General features: G+C 45.6%; 1 protein-coding gene across 1 annotated transcript in view; it reads right to left on the reverse strand.

Moving 5' to 3' along the window:
- Window positions 1-26120, reverse strand: part of LOC148524241 (phenylalanine--tRNA ligase beta subunit-like) — a 66456-nt gene that overhangs the window by 29946 nt on the left and 10390 nt on the right. The window contains exons 10-15 of the mRNA XM_088472071.1: window positions 24807-24858; window positions 19919-19980; window positions 17711-17918; window positions 12567-12647; window positions 12385-12477; window positions 8816-8933 (exon numbers count right to left, since the gene is read on the reverse strand). Of these exons, the coding sequence (XP_088328197.1) occupies window positions 8816-8933; window positions 12385-12477; window positions 12567-12647; window positions 17711-17918; window positions 19919-19980; window positions 24807-24858 (614 nt within the window). The remainder of the gene's footprint in view (window positions 1-8815; window positions 8934-12384; window positions 12478-12566; window positions 12648-17710; window positions 17919-19918; window positions 19981-24806; window positions 24859-26120) is intronic.

The raw sequence follows: 26120 nt of genomic DNA on the forward strand, positions 1-26120 counted from the left end.
GATTCCCAACCTCGGTCCTCAAACCAACAGTCCTGGTTTTAGTGATATCCATGCTTGAACACAGGTGGTTAAATCAAAATAACTAAGGTACTAATTAAGTCACCTGTGCTCAAGTGTGTCTTTTCTTAAAACTTGGACTGTTAAGGTGGCCATATACGGTGAGATTCAAAAGTTGGTCAGATCAGTTGTACGATTTCCCTTGAAAATTCTTCCCCAGAGATACAGGACGATTTTATTTAAAATGCAACTATTTCATATAAGACAATAAGATTTGATCAATCATATAATGTGTTTCAATTCCTACACGATCAGTTGAGATTTCTCTGCAAAACCATCTGATCTGCGATCCAACTAGACGACGGTGGGGACACGCATCGGGGTCGCAGAAGACTCAAAATACAACCATTTTCAAATGATTGGTCTGTCCAACCTGTAGAAACTGCCCAAACCGTGTGATCAATCAATCCGTGTATGGCCAGCATTAGTGTGCCTTGAGGACTGTGGTTGGGAACCCCTGCCCTACAAAAAAAAGGGGCTCCAGCCTTGCACTGACATTGGAGGCCCTCTCTGCGGGTTCCCTATTCAAACCCAATCTTTCAGCGCTGGGGCGGGTACATAAAGTTGAAGGACAGGGGCACTTTGTCCTTTTTAAATTTCATTTTAGTTTACGGTGCTTCAGACATTAGTTTACGGTCCTTCAGACATTTATTTTAAATTCCCATTTATTTCAGGGGGAGTTGATGGATGTAGCGCAAAAACTGGAAACTCCATTGGCAAATGTACTACTGCAATGATTGGGAAAATGCTCTGTTGCGTTTGTATCGTGGACACATTCCAATCAATGCATCCAGCCCATATAGACAGGTACACTGCATATCAAACACAGGCAAAAACACCTAGCGCTTGTAAGCATTTTCACCTGTGGCTTACACAAACACAACAATAGTAACCGGATTTGGGGTCCCACAGTTAGCAATATTACATAAAGAATACTCAACACAAGGGAGTATAAATACAAAGCTGAGAGCAGCATGACAAGTAGCAATCAGGAAGATTAAGAGCAAGAGATGAAAATAACAGGAGAAAGGCGTAAACAGTAGAAGAACATGATAAGGGAAATCCCAAATCAGCTGCAGACGTGGTCTTTGTAGAAGTAAGGAAAGAAATTGGGAACAGACGGGAGAGCGCCCCACTCCAGCTGCACATTGTAAAGCTTCAAACGTTCTGTATCTCCAGCGCACTCTCCATGTCCGGAGGATGGAGGCCCAAACCTCTTTATCTGTTCTTACAGCAACCCCTGCAGTGCACAGCAATTACTCTTACGCACCGCATCCATACATACACAGGAGACTGCATGAAATATATATTAAGAAAATACATGTACACAGTTCAGACAAAACAGAACAGAAAATCTGTGGAGACATGGCTGTAATACACCAGGAGCACAGTAATTACATGCCTTAAACCGAAAAAACTCCTTCTATAAACGGTGACACCTAACCAGTACCTGAGCTGCACAGAGAGGTAGCCTGGCCACAATTTAAGGGGCCAAATGTATCTCATACATGGAAATTACATGGGGCTACCTCTCGGGAGGGACCTGGGTTGCCAGAGCAGACATGTTACCACATGTAGGATGTTAGGGACACAGAAGGGATACAAATACATTTCAGTGTACAGCACTATGTAGTATATTTGTGAAAAATGAAAGATAATAGTATAAAATAAGGGTTATACATCCAATCTACCACACTGCAGCCACAACGGTTATAATTATGATACTGCCACCCAAGAGTTGATGCTGTGCTAGTCGGGTACAGGAGTAGGATGCATGACTACATATAAGAGGCACTTCTGACAACACATATGCTCAGATCCCTTCCAAAAGCTCATTTCAAAAGTGGATGGGAAACATTAATAAGAAGTTAATGTTTAACATGTTCAAAAAGGGATTTATCTGAACATATATGTGGGTGTTTGAGCAAAATAAAATAATGAGATAAAAAAAGTTTACAGTCTAACTTTATAAAAGGAGACAATACACAAGCTGGTATGTAGGTAACCTGCTACACTAGTGTGTATTACAGGTGAAAGCAGATTTGAGTGCAGCAACTATTTGGCTTTACCTCTGTGCTGGTGATGTGTGAGGTAGGATTCATGTAGCAAATAAATACACAAAGCCGCACAATAAGAGGGTGCAAAGATTAATGAATTAAGAAAAAAAAAAAAAAAGAAATGCATACAATTTAGTAGCAAGTATAAGTCAGGGCTGGTCTCATTATAATAGCTGGTGGCCAGTGCGATGATAGGGACTTTTATTCAGTACAAGTCCTGATAATGCAGTGGAAACAGCATTTTTACCTTATAACTCCCCCCATGGTATCGGGGACGTCAGAGAAAGGCACACAGGCACTGTCTGGATGCTGCCAATCATTTGTACCAGCACAGAGCCAACAACAGCGTTGTGGCTCAATAAACCGCTGAGCTGAGAAGAAGAGTAACTAACAAGGGGAATAGAATAAACCAGAAGTCGCTAAGGGGCAGATTCAATTAGCTGCAAGGTTTACCTGATGGCTAATTGTCAGCCTGGACCTATTCAATCAGGTCTAGCATGCCTATGTGTAATGCCACAGAGGGTGCATTTAACGCAGATTTTTCCTAAGACTGTGAGCCAGTGGCGTAACTAGGGCAGGGCGAGCGGGGTATGTGCCGCCGGCCACGGTACCAGCCCGCCCCAGTTAGCCAGTGTAGCGCCGACCGCAGTGAGTGCGATCAGTGCTACACATTTACACAGGACCGGCGCTAGGCTTCCAGCGCCGGTCCTGTGCTGCACAGCTGAGCCCCTTCCCTCCCCCTGAGCGCTTGCCCAATAGCGCCAGGAGGAGGGTGGCAGGCGGGCTCAGACTGTGCTAACACACACATCGCCGCCAGCACGGCAGCGATGTGTGTGTTATTCAGCAGCCAATGAGAGTCAGACAGACTCTCATTGGCTGCTGCACACACATCCTCCACCAGCGCTGTCGGAGATGTGTGTGAATCAGCAGCCAATGAGAGTCAGATAGACTCTCATTGACTGCTGCGCGCCCACTGCAAGAGCTTCTGTCCGGCTCCTGCATCGGGTATTGGGAGAGACGTCATGAGGTCTCTCCCATAATGTATGGCACACCAGCCCGGTAAGACTGACGACAGCGGTGTCCTGAGCAGGAGCGTGAATTCAGGTAAGTGTATTTTTTAAATTTATTTTTTTGTAACTTGTGTGTCTGCACTACAGGGGGGGGGGGGCTACTACTACTGGGGACACTATCACTTGGAGGGGGGGGCTACTACTACTGGGGACACCATCACTTGGTAGGGGGGGGCTACTACTACTGGGGACACCATCACTTGGTAGGGGGGGGCTACTACTACTGGGGACACTCACTTTGGGGGGCTACTACTACTGGGGGCACCATTACTGTGAGGGGCTGCTACTACTGGGGGACACTATTACTGGGGGGGCTGCTCCTACTGGGGACACTATTACTGGGGGGTGCTCCTACTGGGGACACTATTACTGGGGGGGCTGCTACTACTGGGGACACTATTACTGGGGGGGGGCTGCTACTACTGGGGACACTATTTACTGGGGGGCTGCTACTACTGGGGACACTATTACTGGGGGGGGCTACTACTACTGGGGGGCTGCTACTACTGGGGGGGCTGCTACTGGGGGGGCTGCTACTACTGGGGACACCATTACTGGGGGACTGCTGCTACTGGGGACACTTACTGGGGAGGGGGGGGGGCAACTACTACTGGGGACACTTACTGGGAGGGGCTACTACTACTGGGGACACTATCACTTGGGGGGGCTACTACTACTGGGGACACTATTACTGGGGAGGCTGCTACTACTGGGGACACTATCACTCGGGGGGGGGGGGGCTGCTAGTACTGAGACACCATTACTGGGGGGCTGCTACTACTGGGGACACTTACTGGGGGGTGCTCCTACTGGGGACACTATTACTGGGGGGGGCTGCTACTACTGGGGACACTATTACTGGGGGGCTGCTACTACTGGGGACACTATTACTGGGGGGGGCTACTACTACTGGGGGGGCTGCTACTACTGGGGACACTATTACTGGGGGGGCTGCTACTACTGGGGACACCATTACTGGGGGACTGCTGCTACTGGGGACACCATTACTGGGGGGGCTGCTACTACTGGGGACACTATTACTGGGGGGGGCTGCTACTACTGGGGACACTATTACTGGGGGGGCTGCTACTACTGGGGACACCATTACTGGGGGACTGCTGCTACTGGGGACACTTACTGGGGAGGGGGGGGGCAACTACTACTGGGGACACTTACTGGGAGGGGCTACTACTACTGGGGACACTATCACTTGGGGGGGCTACTACTACTGGGGACACTATTACTGGGGAGGCTGCTACTACTGGGGACACTATCACTCAGGGGGGGGGGGCTGCTAGTACTGGAGACACCATTACTGGGAGGGGCTACTACTACTGGGGACACTATTACTGGGGGGGGGTGCTACTACTAGGGACACTATTACTGGGGGGGGGTGCTACTACTGGGGACACTTACTGGGGGGGTGCTACTACTGGGGACACTTACTGGGGGGGTGCTACTACTGGGGACACTTACTGGGGGGAGCTACTTCTACTGCTGGGGACACTTACTGGGTGGGAGCTACTACTGGGAACGCTATTACTGGGGGGAGCTACTACTGGGGGAACTGCATCAGGAGGGGGAACGTCTACTACGGGTGGCACTATTTAAGGGGCTTACTACCAGGGGACCACTACTGGGGGCACTAAATAGGGAGGACCACTACAGGGGGCCCTGTATAGGGGGGGATCACTGCTGGGGGCACTGCATGGGGGGGGGGCTACTGCTGAGGGCACTACATAAGGGGCTTACTACTAGGGGACCACTACTGGGGGCACTAAATAGGGAGGACCACTACAGGGGGCACTGTATAAGGGGCACCGGATAGGGAGGGAGGGGGAATCACTGCTGGGGGCCTGCATAAGGGGGACCACTACTGGAGGCACTGAATAAGGGGAACTAAGGGGGACCACTACTGGGATACTGTATAAGGGGCACTACTATGGGCCTGCATAAGAGGGACCACAACTGGGGACATTGCATACTGAGGGTACTACTGGGGTTAAGGTGCATATGGAAAGTAATGTGATGATAAAGGGGTGTGTCATGTTGACACTCCCCATTTTTAGGTGACCATGCCCATTTTTCGCATGGGGGGGCTCCATTTTTACATTTGCCCTGGGCTCCAAATACCATAGTTACGCCAATGCTGTGAGCAAAAATCTGCGTTGCCAGGAAAAATCTGCGTTAAGTACACCCTCTGGGACTCAATGCAGAATCTAAGGTTTACTACATTACCCACGGGTTTATTAAGGAGGGAAAATGCTGAATAATTTCATACCTCCAGCCGTTATTCCTGGAGCTTTAGACAGAGGGTAATTATACCCCTAAATTGTCACATTTCAAAAAATTTCAACAAAACAAATGTTGAACTGTTGTGTGAAGTTGCCAGGAGAAGCACGCGCTTATAACCCGAGTCTATAACACCTGCCTGTAAGAGGGAAGAGAATAGCAGCAGGGTAAACCTGCAATCAGTGAGTTACAATTCCAATAAAAAGAGGAAAAAAAAAATGTTGCCACAAACTAAAGAAGGGCAAAAAAAAAAAAAAAAGTATAACACTTTCCATTTTGTCTTGAGATGTGGATCAAAAGTGAATAAAATGATTTCTAAACAAGTTATGAAAACCAAGTTGAATCTGCGAAATGGGTTTCATATAGTGGCCTGAGCCACCCAGCAGCACTTATACACTGATCTCTGTGCAGGCGAATCTGAAGTTGAATAAACATAGAACTATGAAGGATTCAAAAACGATTACAATAAGCATTCACACCCCAAAGTAAAGCTCTGAAAACGTAATAAGAAACAAAAAAACTCAACTGACATATCCACAGATGCAACAAGAGAATGACTCTAACACAATGGAAGCCTCTGGTGGAGGAAGACAACATAACATGTACCACTTCTTTCACTTGGGTAGTTACAATGCTTACACTATCTTGCCCCCTGCTGGTCAACAATGGAAAGCTCAGATATTTTTCAAATGCACAGTACAGAAGTCTAGGAGGGAGAAAAGTGCAGTGCTCATCAGAATTATACATAAAATTTTAAAAAATTTAAAATTACTAACATTTTTATTTTAACTGACAAAACAAGACAGGTAATTGGTAAATTATAACAGTAGCCCAAAATCAGACATGTGATATCCAAATCTGAAAGTCATAGAGATATCATTGAACTGGAGAGTGCTGCCATCTGTCTACCACTAAAAGCATAGCAAGGGAATTATATGTAGGCAAAACAGAAGGTCTGGAGTACTGTATCTTATTACCCACTAGCAAAAGAATGTTGTTGCATAAAAAAAATTCTTGATAAAGTATGGTATAATAAGCTTCATATGTAAGGGGGGCATCCACTAGACGATCTACTCCCTGTCCAATCTCTAAACGATTTTCCCTTGAAATTTTATCTTTCAGTCTGAACGATTTGCAAACTCTCTTTAATAGATCAAGTGAAATTGACCTGCATGTTCAGTCGACTGACGAGACGATCAAATGACCAGCGGGAGCGCGCATCGTTGATCGTTAACGACCAAACACTGCACGATTTATAAACGATTTTTAAACGATTGAACGATAACGACGTCATTATCGTACAATCGCCTGCTAAAATCGTGTAGTGGATGCGCTCTCACAAGCAGGGCCCTCTTCCCTCCATGTGCTTCTCCTTCCCTTACTTTCACTATTACCTACTCCTAACGCTCCACAACGGCACCTAACACTTTATTGCTGACACCCTGCTGCTTCACTAATGCAGCAATGTTTATAAGCCGAGGTACCTAATTTTACCACAAAATAACTGGGAAAACTTATTGACTCAAGTATAAGCCTAGAGTGGGAAATGCAGCAGCTACTGGTAGTAATCTCTCCCCTGGTACTGCCCCCAGTAGTAATATTCCCCCTCTGGTAGTGCCCCCACTAGCAATATCCCCCCCTGGTAGTGCCCTCAGTAGCAATATCCCCCCCTGGTAGTGCCCCCAGTAGTAATCCCCCCCCTTCCTGGTACTGCCCCAGTAGTAATCCCCCCACCCCTGGTTCTGCCCCCAGTAGTAATATTCCCCCTCTGGTAGTGCCCCCAGTAGTAATACCCCCCCCCCCTGGTAGTGCCCCCAGTAGTAATACCCCCCCCCTGGTAGTGCCCCCAGTAGCAATATCCCCCCCTGGTAGTGCCCCCAGTAGTAAATAGCCCCCCCAATAGAGAGAGATGTAATAAAAAATAAAAAAAACATACCTGAAACCCCGCTCCTGGTCCCGACGCTGCTACTGGCTCTTTCGGACGCTTTGCATTATGGGAGAGACGTCTCTCCCATTACCCACTGCTGGAGCCGGAAGATGGCTCCCGCAGTGGGAGCAGCAGCAACCGATGAGAGTCTGACAGACTCTCATCGGCTGCTGATTACAACAAACACACAGCTGCCGTTGCCGGCGGCTGTGTGTTTGGCAGTGTGTAGTGCTGACCGAACTCCGTCCGGTCAGCGCTACACACGCGGTGCAGCTGTGTCACAGAGACACAGTCTGCACTGCGGCCTGCATGGTACGCTACTCAGCTGCGGGCATGACTCGAGGGGATGCTTTTTCAGCACACTAAATGTGCTGAAAAATTCGGCTTATACTCGAGTATATACGGTGTGTGTGTGTGTGTGTGTGTGTGTGTGTATTTATATATATATATATATATATATATATATATACGCACACACACATTAGGACCTTTTTCAAGTACGGAGTGCCGCCGTCTATCTTGTGTGTAAAGCCAGCTGCTTGCTGACTATTCCGGAGGGCACCCGCCGCGTACATCTACCTGGAACATTGAGTGCCGGACATGTCTAATTGCTGAAAACATTAGGATTAGGGAGACTACTGTTTGTTGTTGGTTTTTGTAAATATACTTTTTCATTTATAATACTTATTATATACGAATCACCGTTCATTTAAACCTTGTATGTCAACTAAACAAGAGTGCAAACATTTTCATCATTTAGAATCATAATGGTTATTCTGCTAAATAATTTGCATATATTGCATGCATGATAGAATGTGGCATACTGTATAAGGAGGCTTTGATTCATTAATAAATTAACTAAGGAGTTATACTCCTTGCATGGAGACTTAGATGAAAGGGTAAACTTGTAGCCGCTCAGCCACGCCTCCTCCCAGTAAGGAGAGACAGAGACGGAGCTGGCCAGGCCCGTGACAGCAGATGTCCCCTGCAGCAGCACACTACTAAGAAGCCTCTGGCAAAGTTACTGGGTGCAGGAGGAGGGCCGGGCCCAGGAGGCGGCCCGGGTCCTGTAGCAACCGCACTCCCTGCACCTACTGTAGCTATGCCCTTGCACATATGCATGTTACTTGCTGACTGTGTGTATGCTTGGAGATAAATGGATCTTATGATCCCTGGTACATTCTGTGTGTAAGTGTATGAACACCTTGCGTCTTTTATAGGCCGTGGAATGCCTAAGCTTCATATTCAGCTGGTCAAGTTATGCACGCAGTCAGATGATGAAGCTGCCTAACTGCTATTGCAATAAATTGCTCAGCTTTTTACAGGTGCAACGCAGAGCTATCCACAGGTTGGACATTGCATTCATGGAGTAGCACATTTGTCTGGTCATCCTGGCATTGCTTAGTATTTACCTCGAGAGGGGTCCTTTGTCACCACATCCGAGATCTCAAACAGTTTTAAGGGAAGAGGCATTTTACGGTTGGCAGCAATGGTCTTCAGCAAGCCGGGCAGTAAGGTTGTGCGAGCCACCTGATCAATATACAAGTACAAGGTCAGAGATGTGATATCACAGCGTATATACAATATATCCCGACTGATCAGGAAAAACAGTCAGGGATCGTCCAGAGAAGCGTTTTCTCGAGACAGAAATGAAACATGTGGCATACAGAGAGAATAAAACGTCAGCTGCACAAGTAATGGCTAAGTGGACAGTATAGGCTCTCCTGACAGAGGGCCTGATTCAGAGCCGCGCATAAGCGGCCGCTCGTTCGCTCCGAGCGATGTTCGCACATCTGGCATGCGTATGGGTCGTAATGCGCATGCACCAACCACTTAGTGGCATGCGATCGGAAATCGAGCGCTCGCCAAATAGTGAGTGCTTACTAATTTGAGTGACATGATGAGGCGTTTGTGGGTGGTAACAGGGGAAGGTGCTTGAAAATGGGGAGTGGAGATCCAAACGCAGGCGTGCCAAACAGTCAAAACGGGCGTTTTAAGGGTGTGCATAATTAACAAAGCAGCGTCATCGGCCACGTCACTTGGTTGTTTCTTAGCCTGGACTGTTCGCATGATTGCGGTAGGATAAACCTACCACAAGCACTGCGAGCAGTTCAGACGCCTTTCGATGTACTCGATTAATCTAATAAATAGAGGAGATGACGTAGGATGCGAGCAGCCAGGGGGCGTCTTTACAAAATAGCGAGCGCATGTTTCGTTCGCTCGCTCAGACACAGAGGAGTCAACAGACCGCAAAGAGCGAGCGCTCAATTTAAATAGCCGGCCCCTTTTTCTGAACGAGCGAGCGCAAATAGCGTCCGGCTCTGAATCAGGCCCAGAGACCCATATATCTCCATGCCATGCTGTTCCAATTGTTTTGTATTCTGCTCCATTTGTTAAGCAACTCAAGAAAATCCAGAGTGCAAGAGCCCTTACCGTCACACAAAGGTATCATTAAGCTGTCAGAGTGTTACTCATGGACAGTTGATTTTGATGCCAAATGATGCAAAGTGTTGCCCTTGAAGTTCTCCTATATTTAGCCGTCATATATATAGCTAGTCCTAGAAGTAACAGCAGTGGGCAGTCACATTGCTTTACTACAGACTTTAGTCAAAATCATTTTCCAGTTCTAAGGTTTTAGCATTATAGAGGGTTTGCCTGTATATACACTGCACAAATAATACAGAAATCAGCTAGGATAGGACACACTTTATTTTACTGTAATTGATCCATTTCTGGGATTACCAGTGTGTTTGTCTGTAATTAGTGATTATTTAGAAAGTAGTGGAAGAATAACACTTTTTTTTTATTGTAAATTCAAAGATTTGCTTTTTTAAATGTACTTTTAGGTCATTATTTGAGCTTTATTTGCTACAATCATTTAACATTAGTGTGTCAAACAAACATTTTGTATGACAGGTGTCAGTAGGGAGTGTAAGAACAGAAAAAATGGTTGTGAACCACTTGTATACAAGATATAAAAGGTAAATATATGGGTGAAATACTAATGCAGTTTCTACGCTAAATTAATTAACTTATTTTGTTGAAAAGAGACAAATGGAACCAGTGTTCTCTCCTGGATGTTTGTTGCAGGCACAACGCTGGCAAGAAATAGTTACCGCCCTGCACTTCCCCCCCCCCCACCCCAATGCTGCATCCCCTGCCCGGCAATTCCCCCCGCCCCAATGCGCCACGTCCTGACGCCCGATCACCCTCAATGTGTCCTTGCTGCCACATGTGACACCAAGCAGCGCCGGGTTGTCCATCACAATGCAGGAGTGGTGTTAGCCTAGATGGCAGTGATCCCTCCCCCTGTATAGAAGCACGGGAGTGCTGTTCAGGCGTCCACTGTCTCTGTAGGAGCTGAAAACAAAATCTGTGGGGACAGTATCACTGTAGCCTGCAAGTGGTGACAGTATCTGGGAGCTGTATGAAAAATAATTCTGTGGTGCCAGCAAGTAGGGACAATATCAGTGTAACCTGCAAGTGGAGACAGGAGCTGTATAAAAAATACATTCTGTGGTGCCAGCGAGTAGGGACAATATCAGTGTAGCCTGCAAGAGGAGACAGTATCTGGGAGCTGTATAAAACATACATTCTGTGGTGCCAGTGAGTAGGGACAATATCAGTGTAGCCTGCAAGAGGAGACAGTATCTGGGAGCTGTATAAAACATACATTCTGTGGTGCCAGTGGGTAGGGACAATATCAGTGTAACCTGCAAGAGGAGACAGTATCTGGGATCTGTATAAAACATACATTCTGTGGTGCCAGCGAGTAGGGACAATATCAGTGTAGCCTGCAAGAGGAGACAGTATCTGGGAGCTGTATAAAACATACATTCTGTGGTGCCAGCGAGTAGGGACAATATCAGTGTAGCCTGCAAGAGGAGACAGTATCTGGGAGCTGTATAAAACATACATTCTGTGGTGCCAGCGAGTAGGGACAATATCAGTGTAGCCTGCAAGAGGAGACAGTATCTGGGAGCTGTATAAAACATACATTCTGTAGTGCCAGCGAGTAGGGACAATATCAGTGTAGCCTGCAAGTGGAGACAGTATCTGGGAGCTGTATAAAACATACATTCTGTGGTGCCAGCGAGTAGGGACAATATCACTGTAACCTGCAAGAGGAGACAGTATCTGGGAGCTGTATAAAACATACATTCTGTGGTGCCAGCGAGTAGGGACAATATCAGTGTAGCCTGCAAGAGGAGACAGTATCTGGGAGCTGTATAAAAAATACATTCTGTGGTGCCAGCGAGTAGGGACAATATCAGTGTAACCTGCAAGTGGAGACAGTATCTGGGAGCTGTATAAAACATACATTCTGTGGTGCCAGCACTAAATAACTTGATACTGATTTCAGGAGAGAGACCAGATCCTACAGACTTTGATTATGAAAAAGCTGCAAACGACTGGGCCTCTAAGAAGAGGAGAATATATAAAATGTTGTCTTGAGTTTAAATCATTACGAGGTCAGGATTTAAAACATTTTATTACTGCAAAGGCCCCCACCCATCTACTTCTTGATGCCACGCGGCTGGAGAAATTTTCTGGGGAGAACACTAGGGGACTTTCATTTGGTGTGTTAAGGATCTCTCTCCCTATTTTGGAATATAAAAAGCTGGGGCTCCCATAGAGATTATTGTACAGTGATCAGAGTAATATTCCCCAACACTCCTCCATCCTGGCTTCCATTCATTCAGTACACACACATTTTAAAGAGGGGAGTTCCCTTTATCAAACAATGCACCTCCGTTGTAGTTATTGTCTGGCCATCACATGCGATTACCAGGCCATAACACTACATTTTCAACAAATGGGGAAGATCGAATGTCCATATCAAGATATTGTTGGAGCTGCATAAAAAAAACTATTGGTATTAATGTTGGAATGTGACCAGTGCAGAAAGTGGGCAAACAGGCTCAGCACATGGGTGAGAACTCCCAGCAGTGGAAGGGTTTAGGATCATAAGAGGACTTACCTGGAACTCTGCTGTCTTGGGGTTTGCAATGTGCACTGCATTAGTGGCAGAAACAGGGATACCCAGTTTATCAGCAACATCCTCAATCGAGCACTGCAGGTACAACACATGGAGAGAGGCTCATCAGACTAGCTGCCGACATGACAGGAGACATTACAGACAGACTATATTTCCCTGCATACCAAGGCGAATGTCAGGGCCTCTGTGAATCCAGCTGCGGCCAGGTCCTGACGCAACAGTTCTGTCAGCTTATTTATCGGAAACTAAAGAGACAAATAGAAACACAATACTAATCATTGTATGGTGTAACTAGAATGCAGAGTACAGGGACATATATTCAGCTTATATTTTACATCTAAAATACGGTTAACAAATCCCTCCCACACATCTGCTCTGTTGTAAACACCGGGCCTGCTGGTAGGGCAGGACAACCTCAATAACAGTGTGCAGCAAACTAAAAAGAACTTCTACAATATTTACCATATAATACACCGTAGCAATTATATTTTACAATACCACCTTTCAATACATATACAAAAGCTGGGACAATTTACTTTTTACTAAATTATATTTTATTGCTTGATAAATTTGTATAAGAAGTAAAATCTTTTTTAATACACTGTGGTTGTAGACAGGTTATTTTACACAAGGCATGTACCAATGACTGTCTGTATTAGCCATGTTCTAACACCCAGGTTTCTAAGGGAATCCGTATGTAATGCCGGCGGACTAAATCGCTGGAAGCTCGAACCATCAGGATCCCGACTGGGGCTGGTAAGTACCCTAACCCTACCCTATTCCCCTCCCTAACCCTCCATTGGTGGTGCCTAACCCTAACCTCCCGATGGTGGCGCCCAACCCTAACCACACCCCCGTGATGCCTAAACCTAACACCCACCCCCCCCCTCCACGCACCTTAAACCTAAGCCTCCCGGGGTGGTGCCTAACTCTAAGTCCCCCCGGCGGTTCCCTAACCTACCCCTTCCCCTAACCCCCCCCCCCCCCCCCCCGAGACTAAACGCTAACGCTGTCAGGCTTATCTTCGTTCGGGAAGCTTTCTGTGTAGATTACGGCGTCGGGATTTCAACGCCTGTCTTTATCTCACGTCGGGATTTAGACGTCAGGATTTAGTCAGACGGCTTTCCGGCCATCAGCATTTTGATCGCATCCCTTTCTAAGCTAGCTAGCAACAGTCTGTCTGGGATAAGATCCCAGAAGCTGGAATCCTGCTACTAGAGTGCTATAGGTGGCAGCAGTGCTGCTATTCATACACAGTAGAGCCATGTGGGGAGTATGACTACTGGTGTGCAACAAACTCTCCACTCCCAGGACATAGGCTACCTGTCCAAAAGGGACATCTCCGATATCTGCTGCGGTCCCTCCATATCCAACAGAAGCCACAGCCCCCATAGACACAGGGTGAGTGTCAGATGGGAGCAGATGATGAGAGAGCAGCATAAATAATAGGAGATTTCTTAGATAAACTCCTGGCAAAACGCACATAGTGTGCCCTCGTGTAGGGGGTGCCTTTGTGCGCACGGAGAACCCCCCACACCAACAAACCTCTGTCTACTTGGGAAGACTTCTCTCTGGTACTTTTCCTTTTATTTCTGCTCAGGGCTGGTTCTATAGATGCGCTGGGTACGCGGCCGAGTAGGACGTCACATAGAGGAGGGCACCCTGACCCGGCTGCGGCCAGCAACTTGCAGAATTAAGCTCGGGCAGGCGGCAGCCAGTCTGTGTCACTGTGAGTGACACAGCTGCCTGCCCTGCACCATTGTGTCAGTATTGACACACTATTGCAGCAGTGTCAGGGTAAATATACGGACCAGATATTCCCTTCCCTCCCCTGGTACAGGAGATGGTGCTGGCGCTGCACAGACTGCATGTCAGCACAGTCTGTGCGCTCCACATGTGTGCTAACCGCACTGCAGATTACAGGGAACAGCAGCAGAGCCACTCCTTCCCGGGGCAGCACATTCTGCAGATCCTTCACCTGCATGCATGGCCTCCACAGGTCACAGGTAGGCTGAGCACACAGGAGCACATGATTTATCATGCAAGACTGGTGATGGGATGCGGAGCACAGTAGGGAACATCCACTGGTGACAAATGGCTGCAGCATTGGCAGCAGCGGCTGTATATGTTTTTGTGCAAGGAATGCTATGCTGCTTTATTACTAGTCAGGAGGAAACCATCCGGTTAGTGTTGCCTGGCAGGGAAGAGGTTACAGGAAAGCTACAATGCACAGGGGACAGTTGTGTGTTCTACTAGAACGTGATAGCATCCCCTTGTCACCAGCGGATCTTGTGCTCAGGACGGGTCTGATGGGATGAGGATGTTGCTGATGTGGAGAAATGCATCCAAAGTGGGGTTGGGAGTGAATTGGGGAGGGGGAGATGATGGATGTTTCACTGCAATCATATATATTCCTTATTAGACATATAGGGGTATTCAATATGGGTGCCATAACATCGTTTTTGCGTTAATATCGGAGCTATGACCTCATTATCGCAGGTTTTAGTTTTACACTGTATTCAATATCAAAGACCTATCGCAGTTTTGAAAAGTCTTTGATAAAAAACAGGGATAACTTTTCACCATTGAATAGGTGTCGGAAAAAAGTGAAGAATTGGGGTTTAGGGGTGCAGGCTTAAAAAAAATAGCCTGCACCCCTGGGAAGGACATTTAAAAAAAGAACTGTGTCAAAAAAAGTTTTAAAAAAAAATAGGGACACCCCAAAAAAATATTTAAAAATTGGTGTGAAAAAAAAATAAATTGTTTAAAAATAGGGAAATAGGTTCAGGGCTATTCTGCAAGTATGCGGCAGGTGTTTTCTAGAATAGAATTATAGCGGCAGTTGCACAAATGCAGAATTTTTAATAACTTACTTTAGGGACATCAAAATATGCTAGTACCCATTTTCATGTACCCCAAATTTGATGGGACCACTTAAAAAAACGAAAAAATTAACCCAAGTGCTCTTCTGCATCACTTCAATGTCTGGAAAAAACACCTGCTGCGGCTATTTAAATCCCCGACTTTCAATTAAAGGCTAAAACGGGGGTACCCATAGTGCTCCCCCATGTTTTTACAACTTTAGGGGGGTCTTACAATTATTTTAAGGAAAAATTCGTAACTTTACGCAAATATAACGTGATAGCATCCCCTTGTCACCAGCGGATCTTGTGCTCAGGACGGGTCTGATGGGATGAGGATGTTGCTGATGTGGAGAAATGCATCCAAAGTGGGGTTGGGAGTGAATTGGGGAGGGGGAGATGATGGATGTTTCACTGCAATCATATATATTCCTTATTAGACATATAGGGGTATTCAATATGGGTGCCATAACATCGTTAAAAATAGGGAAATAGGTTCAGGGCTATTCTGCAAGTATGCGGCAGGTGTTTTCTAGAATAGAATTATAGCGGCAGTTGCACAAATGCAGAATTTTTAATAACTTACTTTAGGGACATCAAAATATGCTAGTACCCATTTTCATGTACCCCAAATTTGATGGGACCACTTAAAAAAACGAAAAAATTAACCCAAGTGCTCTTCTGCATCACTTCAATGTCTGGAAAAAACACCTGCTGCGGCTATTTAAATCCCCGACTTTCAATTAAAGGCTAAAACGGGGGTACCCATAGTGCTCCCCCATGTTTTTACAACTTTAGGGGGGTCTTACAATTATTTTAAGGAAAAATTCGTAACTTTACGCAAATATAACGTGATAGCATCCCCTTGTCACCAGCGGATCTTGTGCTCAGGACGGGTCTGATGGGATGAGGATGTTGCTGATGTGGAGAAATGCATCCAAAGTGGGGTTGGGAGTGAATTGGGGAGGGGGAGATGATGGATGTTTCACTGCAATCATATATATTCCTTATTAGACATATAGGGGTATTCAATATGGGTGCCATAACATCGTTAAAAATAGGGAAATAGGTTCAGGGCTATTCTGCAAGTATGCGGCAGGTGTTTTCTAGAATAGAATTATAGCGGCAGTTGCACAAATGCAGAATTTTTAATAACTTACTTTAGGGACATCAAAATATGCTAGTACCCATTTTCATGTACCCCAAATTTGATGGGACCACTTAAAAAAACGAAAAAATTAACCTAAGTGCTCTTCTGCATCACTTCAATGTCTGGAAAAAACACCTGCTGCGGCTATTTAAATCCCCGACTTTCAATTAAAGGCTAAAACGGGGGTACCCATAGTGCTCCCCCATGTTTTTACAACTTTAGGGGGGTCTTACAATTATTTTAAGGAAAAATTCGTAACTTTACGCAAATATAACTTCGGAGTTTCCCGTTTTCGTTAATTTTATATTGAATACGGGGATAAGCGGGAGCGCGCACCATACCTTAACGCAGAAAAAAACTCCGATATGAAACGTTAACTTCGACAATATTGAATACCCCTCATAATGTCTTACAACTGTATGTCCCTGCTTTCAGAGTACAATGCGGTAAATGTATGAAGCAGTGAAAAGAGTGGAGTAGTGTGCCAGTGGAGAAGTTACCCATAGCAACCAACCAGCTTCTACCTATCATTTTATAGAATGTACTTGATAAATGCAACCGCAAAACTGTTTAGTTGAGTAACTGAGATCAATTGATCGGCCAATATATCTGGTGCCCGTCGGTCAGTGTGTACCAGCAATATGTCTGCGAACGAAGTTGTGCTGCACATCCGATGGACAGATATGTAGATATATCGGTCCATCGGGCAATCAGCCGCGGGGAGGGGGACTGACCCGCTCAGGGCCAGCGGGACCCGCGGCTGCCTGGAAGATGATGGTCGTTCAGTGCGTATGAACGACCATCATCTACAGATATATCTGCAGATTGCAGTGTGTACCCACCTTAAAAGGGAGGTCACCAACCAAGCCACAAAGTAATAAAAATAAAGGCTACCGAAATGTACAAAGGAATTACATCTCCGCAATATATGGCAACACGTAATCTGTTGATAAGATAAGAAGATGTTTACATTATAGGAGGTAAAGACATATAGGAGGGTATTCCCGGCTTATGCAGTCATTGGGTGGCCTTTTGAGTCAACCAGGAGTGACTTACATAGTAGCTCCCCAATTCAGTATAACGGACAAAGATATAAATGCTTGGTGGCTACTACAATGTATGCTTTCAGGGAACAGAACCTTAAATTAGCTTCACATTGTATTAATAGGATTAGCGCAATGTTTTCTGCTGACCATCATAAATAAGCCCTAGTTAACCGATCTATTTATGGTGCGATAAGACGGCACACACAATTATTTGCAGACGGTACCTTGGAAAACCAGCCATCTACACTCACCTGGTTAGCGATGGTGTAGGTTTTAGGGATGGTCATCTGGATGTTATTGAAACCGAACGCTACAGCTGCATCCTCTACAATGTCACAGGCATGAATGATGTCTGCTCTTGTCGGAGGAATCTCAATTTCTATTTGCTCTTTATCTTCCAATACATGTGATTTCAGACACATTCGGGTAAGTAGCTTGGCCAGGTTAGCCGGTGTCTCCCTGATGTCAGAGAAGTAATCCATGATTTAATTTCCATACACAGCCCTCTATAGAGTACAATGATATATGGACACAATCTGCAGAAAATGCTCTATAGATTCCCCTATTTCCAGCTCTCTAAGCAGTATGCAAGCATACCTAATCATTAGAGGACATTCCTTTAAATGATATCAAAATGCAATACCCCAAGGGTGTATGAAACAAACCACCACTAGTGACTTAAAAATTAAAATAAATCCAATTTAGGTTGGGTACACACTAGATGATGTGCAAACGATGCCACATAGTTAACGATTTCTTCAACTTCCAGACAGATGATATAGTGCACTCACAGACGATTTATCGTTCATCATTGAATTGTTTCAACATAAACGATATGTAATTTGCTCTCCTAAACCCTAGATAAAACCATAAGTCCATACCACATAGCGTTCTGTCGTTTGGTCGTGCGTACACATTTAAGGATATGCTGCAAATCATTAACGATATCGCCCGATTGGGCTGCTTGTACAGACGACAATAGAGGCGTTTCTTACAATGCGCGGGAGCGCGCATTGTACACTCTAGACGATGTGAGCGATATATCGCACGATCCACTCGATATTGCCCGGATCGTACAATATATCGTCTAGCATGTAAGCACCTTAAGTGGTTTCCAAAGCTTCCAATTTGGTTACAATACAATAAATACAAAGCTGCAGTACCATGCCCCATGTATCTGGGAGATTGTGAATGAAACCTGACAGATATAAGCTCATTCTCTACACACATGGTAAGATGCTGACGGCTTGTTTATCATTAAGAAGCACACAGATTAGGATGAAACAATTTGTTCCCATCCAACTTAGCTCACAAGATACATTGTCCCACTGACCCCATATTCCCCCTTTGTACAGCGATTACTACACAAGTAATGTTACAACTATAATTAAAATACACAACCTTTACACACATTAGGGATGCAAGATATTTCGGTGTCTTGTTGCAGCCTTATAAATATACTTAAATCCTTTTAGGCAATCCTTGACTATATCTAGTATGTGCTTCTAAATCTAGGAAAAACTCTTTTATTATTATAAGATTTGAAAGTTTGTTTAAAAAAAAAACCCCAAAAAAACAAATAGTTATTCTCATCGGATAAAAATGTAAAAAAGTGCTGTGTGTGTGTCAAGATTGTCCAATCCTAAATAGAACGTAAAAATAAATAAAATTAGTTCACTGAGCGATTTTAACCCTTTACCTTAGCGGATGAACATAAATGAATGCATGTATAAGTGACCATCTCACAAGGAAATTGATAAAATGCAATATAGCAAAATAAACTAATAACCTGGTATCAACTCTTGAGCACTTGCCAAATAGATTTCTTTAGTCATTCATAGTTATGCTTTCACCAGAGTATTGATGGGCTGCTCATATAATGCAAATTGTCTCCAATGACTCATTTAGGACCAGATTGTCCATAGGTGTGCAAGATCCAAGTCTATAAGCACTGTGAGGCAGGCTGGGTCCCTGTATAGGAGGAACGGAACACAGAACTTCTCCGCCACAATGGTTCACAGCGTATTCTAAACTTGGAAATAAAAACTTTCCCATCTCGGTTGACTGATGGATTGGGAGCAATGAAGATAGCGGTCATTGCAGGATATTTTTATTCCTCTCTTCCTCTAAATCTAGAACCCTTGTTATTTTCGGTTTTAGGTATAACCAGAATTTAGTTAGAGTTTTGGCATGGGTAATGGATTGATGTTCTTCGCATACTGGTTTTTATTTAATAAATGCATTTCCCATGTGAGATGAGCTCTTACACAAGTAATCATTTATAATGATTTGCTAATATTTTAGATGCAGAGATTTCACTAGGCCAGTGGAGGAAGGCATCAAAGACCATTGCCTAATGATCAGCTGACCTTCATACCTTAGTGATTGATAAAGTTATATCGAGATTTGTAAATATTGTAACTTTCATCAGAAGCCTAAATAACTTCTACTCCTCTTACCGGATTCCGATTTTACGGTTTATTTTCTCAGCAGAGAGTGTTTCTGTCCTGTATGGCAGCTCCTGCAAAGCAAACACACACAGCACTCTCTGGTAAGATAGCGCACCTGGGTACACATAGGAGGCTTAGATTGGTGTCACAGGGCAGCACAAAAACACAGCTCTTTACCAGCCAATAAATGCAGCATTAATAAGAGTATAAGGGAGGGAAATTTACTAAAGTTAGTTTTTAGAAGTGAGTTTTAAAAATCAATCAGATTCTAGCTATTATCTTCTAGAAGGTGCTAGTTAAATGTTAAGTAGAATCTGATTGGTTGCTATGGGCAACATCACTTTTAAAACTCACTTCTAAAAACTCTCACTTTAGTAAATTTACCCCTAAGGGATATGGTTCTCCCCTGTTATATGTCGTCATTTTAACCATCAGGAAGAATTCTGCTCTTATAAATGCTGAGTTTATTTCACACTGAAACTGGGTCTGCCTTGCTAAACTTGTGAGGTCATAAAAAGTGGGAGGTGACTGCTCCACAACCACCAATCAGCTCATTTTAGGCATGACCCAGGTCAGATAACCCAAGTTGCGCCATTTACACTGCACCATTACCCAGGTCCATCCTGGGTCCAACCCTGGCAGCTACCTGGGTTGGATTGCTGGGTCATTTGACCAGGGTTATTTTTCAGGGACTCTTTTACACTGAGCTGCGACCCGGATAGACCCAGCAACAACCCAGGGTTTTGCTCTGGTGTAAAAGGGGTATAAATTTGAGACCAAACATGAGATTTCAAAACAACTCCAATAGTATACAACACAGATTCTCAAACTCGGTCCTCAGGACCCCCAACAGCGCATGTTTTCCATGTCTCCTCACAGAATCACAAGTCAAATAATTAACTCCACCTGTGGGATATTTAAAATATGTCAGAGAGTAATTAATACACCTGTGCACCTGCTGGGTGGCCCAGAAAATGTGAACCGTTTGGGGTTCTGAGGACCGAGTTTGAGAACCACTGGTATACAATGTAAAACGTCAATAGTATATAATGTACAACACCAATAGTATATAAATAACTCCAAAAGTATATAAATGACAACTCCAATAGCATAGAATATAAAACTCCAAGGGGTAAATTTACTAAAGTGAGAGTTTTTAGAAGTGGAAATGTTGCCCATAGCAACCAATCAGATTCTACTTAACATTTAACAAACACCTTCTAGAAGAGAATAGCTAGAATCTGATTGGTTGCTATGGATAACATCTCCACACTTTAAATATACCCACAATAGTATATAAAAGGGAAAATAGTCAAGGAAATTGATGCAGTGAACGCAATACAAAGAAACGCTCATTAAATGCATATGTCTGACCGTTTAAATGCGGTTTCGTGGGCGTGCATGAATTAAGCATTGCAATCTCTTTAGCAGCATTAGAGCTCACTGCGTATCAGGAGAGCTGCAGAGTCTGCGGCTGGTCAGACTTGCCTCATAAAAAGCATGGCTGTCTGCTGTGCGTCGATGGTACCGTTGTTCACGCTGTTGCACGTTGTCATACAAACATGAGAAGGCAGCAGTGGGCGTCTCTATGCTCGGCTGTGTTGTGGAAGCCATTAGCATATTTTAGCAACTGCGATCCATAAGAGAATGCAGTTGCATTACCGTCCTTCTCTGAATCAGGCCCCGAGTGTAAATACTGAACCATGGTGTCTAAATACTGGAAGGAATTTACCGTATATACTCGAGTATAAGCCGAGTCTTTCAGCACATTTTTTGTGCTGAAAAAGCACCCCCTCAGCTTATACTTGAGTCATGCCCGCATGGTACGCAGCTGAGTAGTCTCTGTGACACAGCTGCACCGCGTGTGTAGCGCTGACCGGACGAAGCCGGCAGCTATGTGTTTGTTGTAATCAGCAGCCGCTGAGAGTCTGTCAGACTCTCATCGGCTGCTGCTGCTCCCACTGCGGGAGCCATCTTCCGGCTCCCGCAGTGGGTAATGGGAGAGACGTCATGACGACGTCTCTCCCATAATGCAAAGCGGCCGCAGGAGCCGATAGCAGCATCGGGACCAGGAGCGGGGTTTCAGGTAAGTGTTTTTGTTTTTTTTTATTACATCTCTCTCTACTGGGGGGGTCATTACTACTGGGGACACTACCAGAGGGGGGAATATTAATACTGGGGCACTACCAGAGGGGGGAATATTAATACTGGGGCACTACCAGGGGGGGATATGGCTACTGGGGGCACTACCAGGGGGGGGGTATTACTACTGGGGGCACTACCAGGGGGGGGGTATTACTACTGGGGGCATTACCAGGGGGGGGGGGATATTGCTACTGAGGGCACTACTACCAGGGGGAGATATTGCTACTGAGGGCACTACCAGGGGAGGTATTACTACTGGGGGCACTACCAGAGGGGGGGGGGATTACTACTGGGGGCACTACCAGAGGGGGAATATTACTACTGGGGGCTGTACCGGGGGGGGGGGGATTACTACTGGGGCAGTACCAGGGGGGGGGGGGGATTACTACTGGGGCAGTATCTTATTACTACTGGGGCAGTACCGTGGGGGGGGGGGGTTTACTACTGGGGCAGTACCAGGGGGGGGGGTTACTACTGGGGGCACTGCTACTGAGGGCACTACCAGGGGGGGATATTGCTACTGGGGGCACTACCAGAGGGGGGAATATTAATACTGGGGCACTACCAGAGGGGGGAATATTAATACTGGGGCACTACCAGGGGGGGATATTGCTACTGGGGGCACTACCAGGGGGGGGGTATTACTACTGGGGGCACTACCAGGGGGGTAATACTACTGGGGCACTACCAGAGGGGGAATATTACTACTGGGGGCACTACCAGAGGGGGAATATTACTACTGGGGGCACTACCAGAGGGGGGGGGGATTACTACTGGGGGCACTACCAGAGGGGGAATATTACTACTGGGGGCTGTACCGGGGGGGGGGGGGGATTACTACTGGGGCAGTACCAGGGGGGGGGGGGATTACTACTGGGGCAGTACCTTATTACTACTGGGGCAGTACTGGGGGGGGGGGGGGTTACTACTGGGGCAGTACCAGGGGGGGGGTTACTACTGGGGGCACTGCTACTGAGGGCACTACCAGGGGGGGATATTGCTACTGGGGGCACTACCAGAGGGGGGAATATTAATACTGGGGCACTACCAGAGGGGGGAATATTAATACTGGGGCACTACCAGGGGGGGGGTATTACTACTGGGGGCACTACCAGGGGGGTAATACTACTGGGGGCACTACCAGAGGGGGAATATTACTACTGGGGGCACTACCAGAGGGGGAATATTACTACTGGGGGCACTACCAGAGGGGGAATATTACTACTGGGGGCACTACCAGAGGGGGGGATTACTACTGGGGGCATTACCAGGGGGGGGGGATATTGCTACTGAGGGCACTACCAGGGGGAGATATTGCTACTGAGGGCACTACCAGGGGGGGATATTGCTACTGGGGGCACTACCAGGGGGGGGTATTGCTACTGGGGGCACTACCAGGGGGGTAATACTACTGGGGGCACTACCAGAGGGGGAATATTACTACTGGGGGCACTACCAGAGGGGGAATATTACTACTGGGGGCACTACCAGAGGGGGGGGGATTACTACTGGGGGCATTACCAGGGGGGGGGGATATTGCTACTGAGGGCACTACCAGGGGGAGATATTGCTACTGAGGGCACTACCAGGGGAGGTATTACTACTGGGGGCACTACCAGAGGGGGGGGGGGGGATTACTACTGGGGGCACTACCAGAGGGGGAATATTACTACTGGGGGCTGTACCAGGGGGGGGGGGGGGATTACTACTGGGGCAGTACCAGGGGGGGGGGGATTACTACTGGGGCAGTACCTAGGGGGTTACTACTGGGGCAGTACCGGGGGGGGGGGGGGGTTTACTACTGGGGCAGTACCAGGGGGGGGCGTTACTACTAGGGGCACTGCTACTGAGGGCACTACCAGGGGGGGATATTGCTACTGGGGGCACTACCAGGGGAGGTATTACTACTGGGGGCACTACCAGAGGGGGAATATTACTACTGGGGGCACTACCAGGGGAGGGATTACAACCAGTGGCTGCTGCATTTCCCACCCTAGGCTTATACTCGAGTCAATAAGTTTTCCCAGTTTTTTGTGGTAAAATTAGGTACCTCAGCTTATATTCGGGTCGACTTATACTCGAGTATATACGTTAGTAGACATTAAAAGAGGAATTCATTGCGGCCACCCGCAGCACTTATCGGGGAATTTTCTTCGGGATCTCAGCAGGCTCCGAAAACAAAATCCTTGATAATTAGTCTGTTTTCAGGAAGCCTCCAGCAAAAACACATAGGTCCATAAACTTATCATAGGTCCATGAACTTTTATGTGGATTCAGCCTAAAATTTACTTTTTTTTCGGGCGCAAGAAACGGGATCTAAATGAATTGCTTAAAGCTATAACAAAAAAAAAAAAAACACCATGGGAAAAACTCCAGTCTTTTCACCCCCAAAAAATTATCGGCGCTAACTGAAGAAAGTGCAGTCCTATATCTTAAGTACTCGTTAGACGCCATACATCCATTTCTAGGCACCTGGTTTACGGACATATCTGCAAGCCAAGAGAGCCAGTAGTATAAAAAGTGTTCACTGCCAATGGGACCAGTACCAAATCTTGCGTTCCTACATGCCCAACCTGATATCCGTCACTTTGTGTAGGAAATTACTTTTTATCCTCAAAATATTGCTTCAATAGGAACATTTTATAGGAGTGCATTCAGGATGTATAGCGTAAGGCTGATTAAGCCATACAGGTAGTGGGGCCATATAACATATCCTAGAAAGTGTTCATTATAAATACACAAAATTTCTTACAGGGTAGAAACAACTTTTTCCATCTGGGTAAATAACTTCAGCAGCCTCAACCCTGAAAAATAAAGACATGCATAAATTATTTGCAAAAAGATTTTTTATTTTTTTTTATTTTACTACCGAGAGGTCTCAGGCTGCAACATTACACAGAACGTACTGTGCTACTTAATGTATCAAGAATACAGATATTACAGGCAGTAGCACACCTGTTACATATAGAATCAACATATAAGTAAGTATTTAATACAATGTTAAAGAAAGGTTATGCATTTTGGACCTGAGGCAGAGTTGCCGGCAATTGCAGCTGCTTTATGTGTATGGAAATAAATGCGGATTCACACATATATTCATGGTTGGTTGCGTCTATCCGACTACACCACTCACATCCATCCGCTGGTAAAAGTGGCCATCATCATCATCATCAGCTGGTATTTGGGCCAACCCTATGCTTAGTGCAAGAGATCTGACTGAGGGGTTTAATCATAGAGCAGTGAAAAGTCCTGTTTAGCTGAAAACATGGCTATTTATATTATGTGTTCAATATTTGTCGTGGATATGTTTTACAATTGTAACGTGTGATAATTATTGTTATGTTTTGTTATTCATTTGGAAAAAAGCATTTCAGTAAAAAATACTCAATTTAAAAAAAAAGAAAGCGGACAAATCTCTGCATATACTCACCTGCAATTCAGACAGCACATCCACAACACACTTATACTATGTGCAAAGGACCTGCTTCTACCCAGTAACACTAAGGGCCTGATTCTGAGGTGGGAGTAAAGCAGAAAATAGAAAGTAACGGTGTACCTGGGCATACCATGGTGCAATGCAAGGGGAGCAAATACATGTATTTGTTTTGCAGGGTAAGTACTGGCTGCTTCTGCATGTAGCCCACAAATGCTGGGCAGCTTTATTTTAACACTGCAATTTAGATCTCAGTTTGGACACATCCCTCCCAAATCTAAATCTGTCTGTGCATTTTACACCTGCCCCGCCTGCAGTGCAGCATGGTTCTGCCAAGGTGCACAGTAACTTGCTGTTTCTTGCTTTATTTCCACTTCAGAATCAGGCCCTAACGAATGCTGGGTACACACTAAACAGATATCTGCAGATAGAGTGATCTGCAGATATAGCTGCATATGATGGTTGTTTGTACACGCTGAACAACCATCATCTGTGTTCAGTGCTCACCCCCCTCCCCGCGGCTGCTGCTGAATGTGTACTAGCAGTCTGCATACCCCTCGTACACACTTGCTGATGTGCAGATATGTCAGCAGATAAATCTGTCCATCACCTATGCAGCACAGCCAATGCGAT

Source organism: Taudactylus pleione, unplaced genomic scaffold (assembly GCF_031769625.1).
Source record: "Taudactylus pleione unplaced genomic scaffold, aTauple2 ptg000120l, whole genome shotgun sequence".
Lineage (NCBI taxonomy): Eukaryota > Metazoa > Chordata > Amphibia > Anura > Myobatrachidae > Taudactylus > Taudactylus pleione.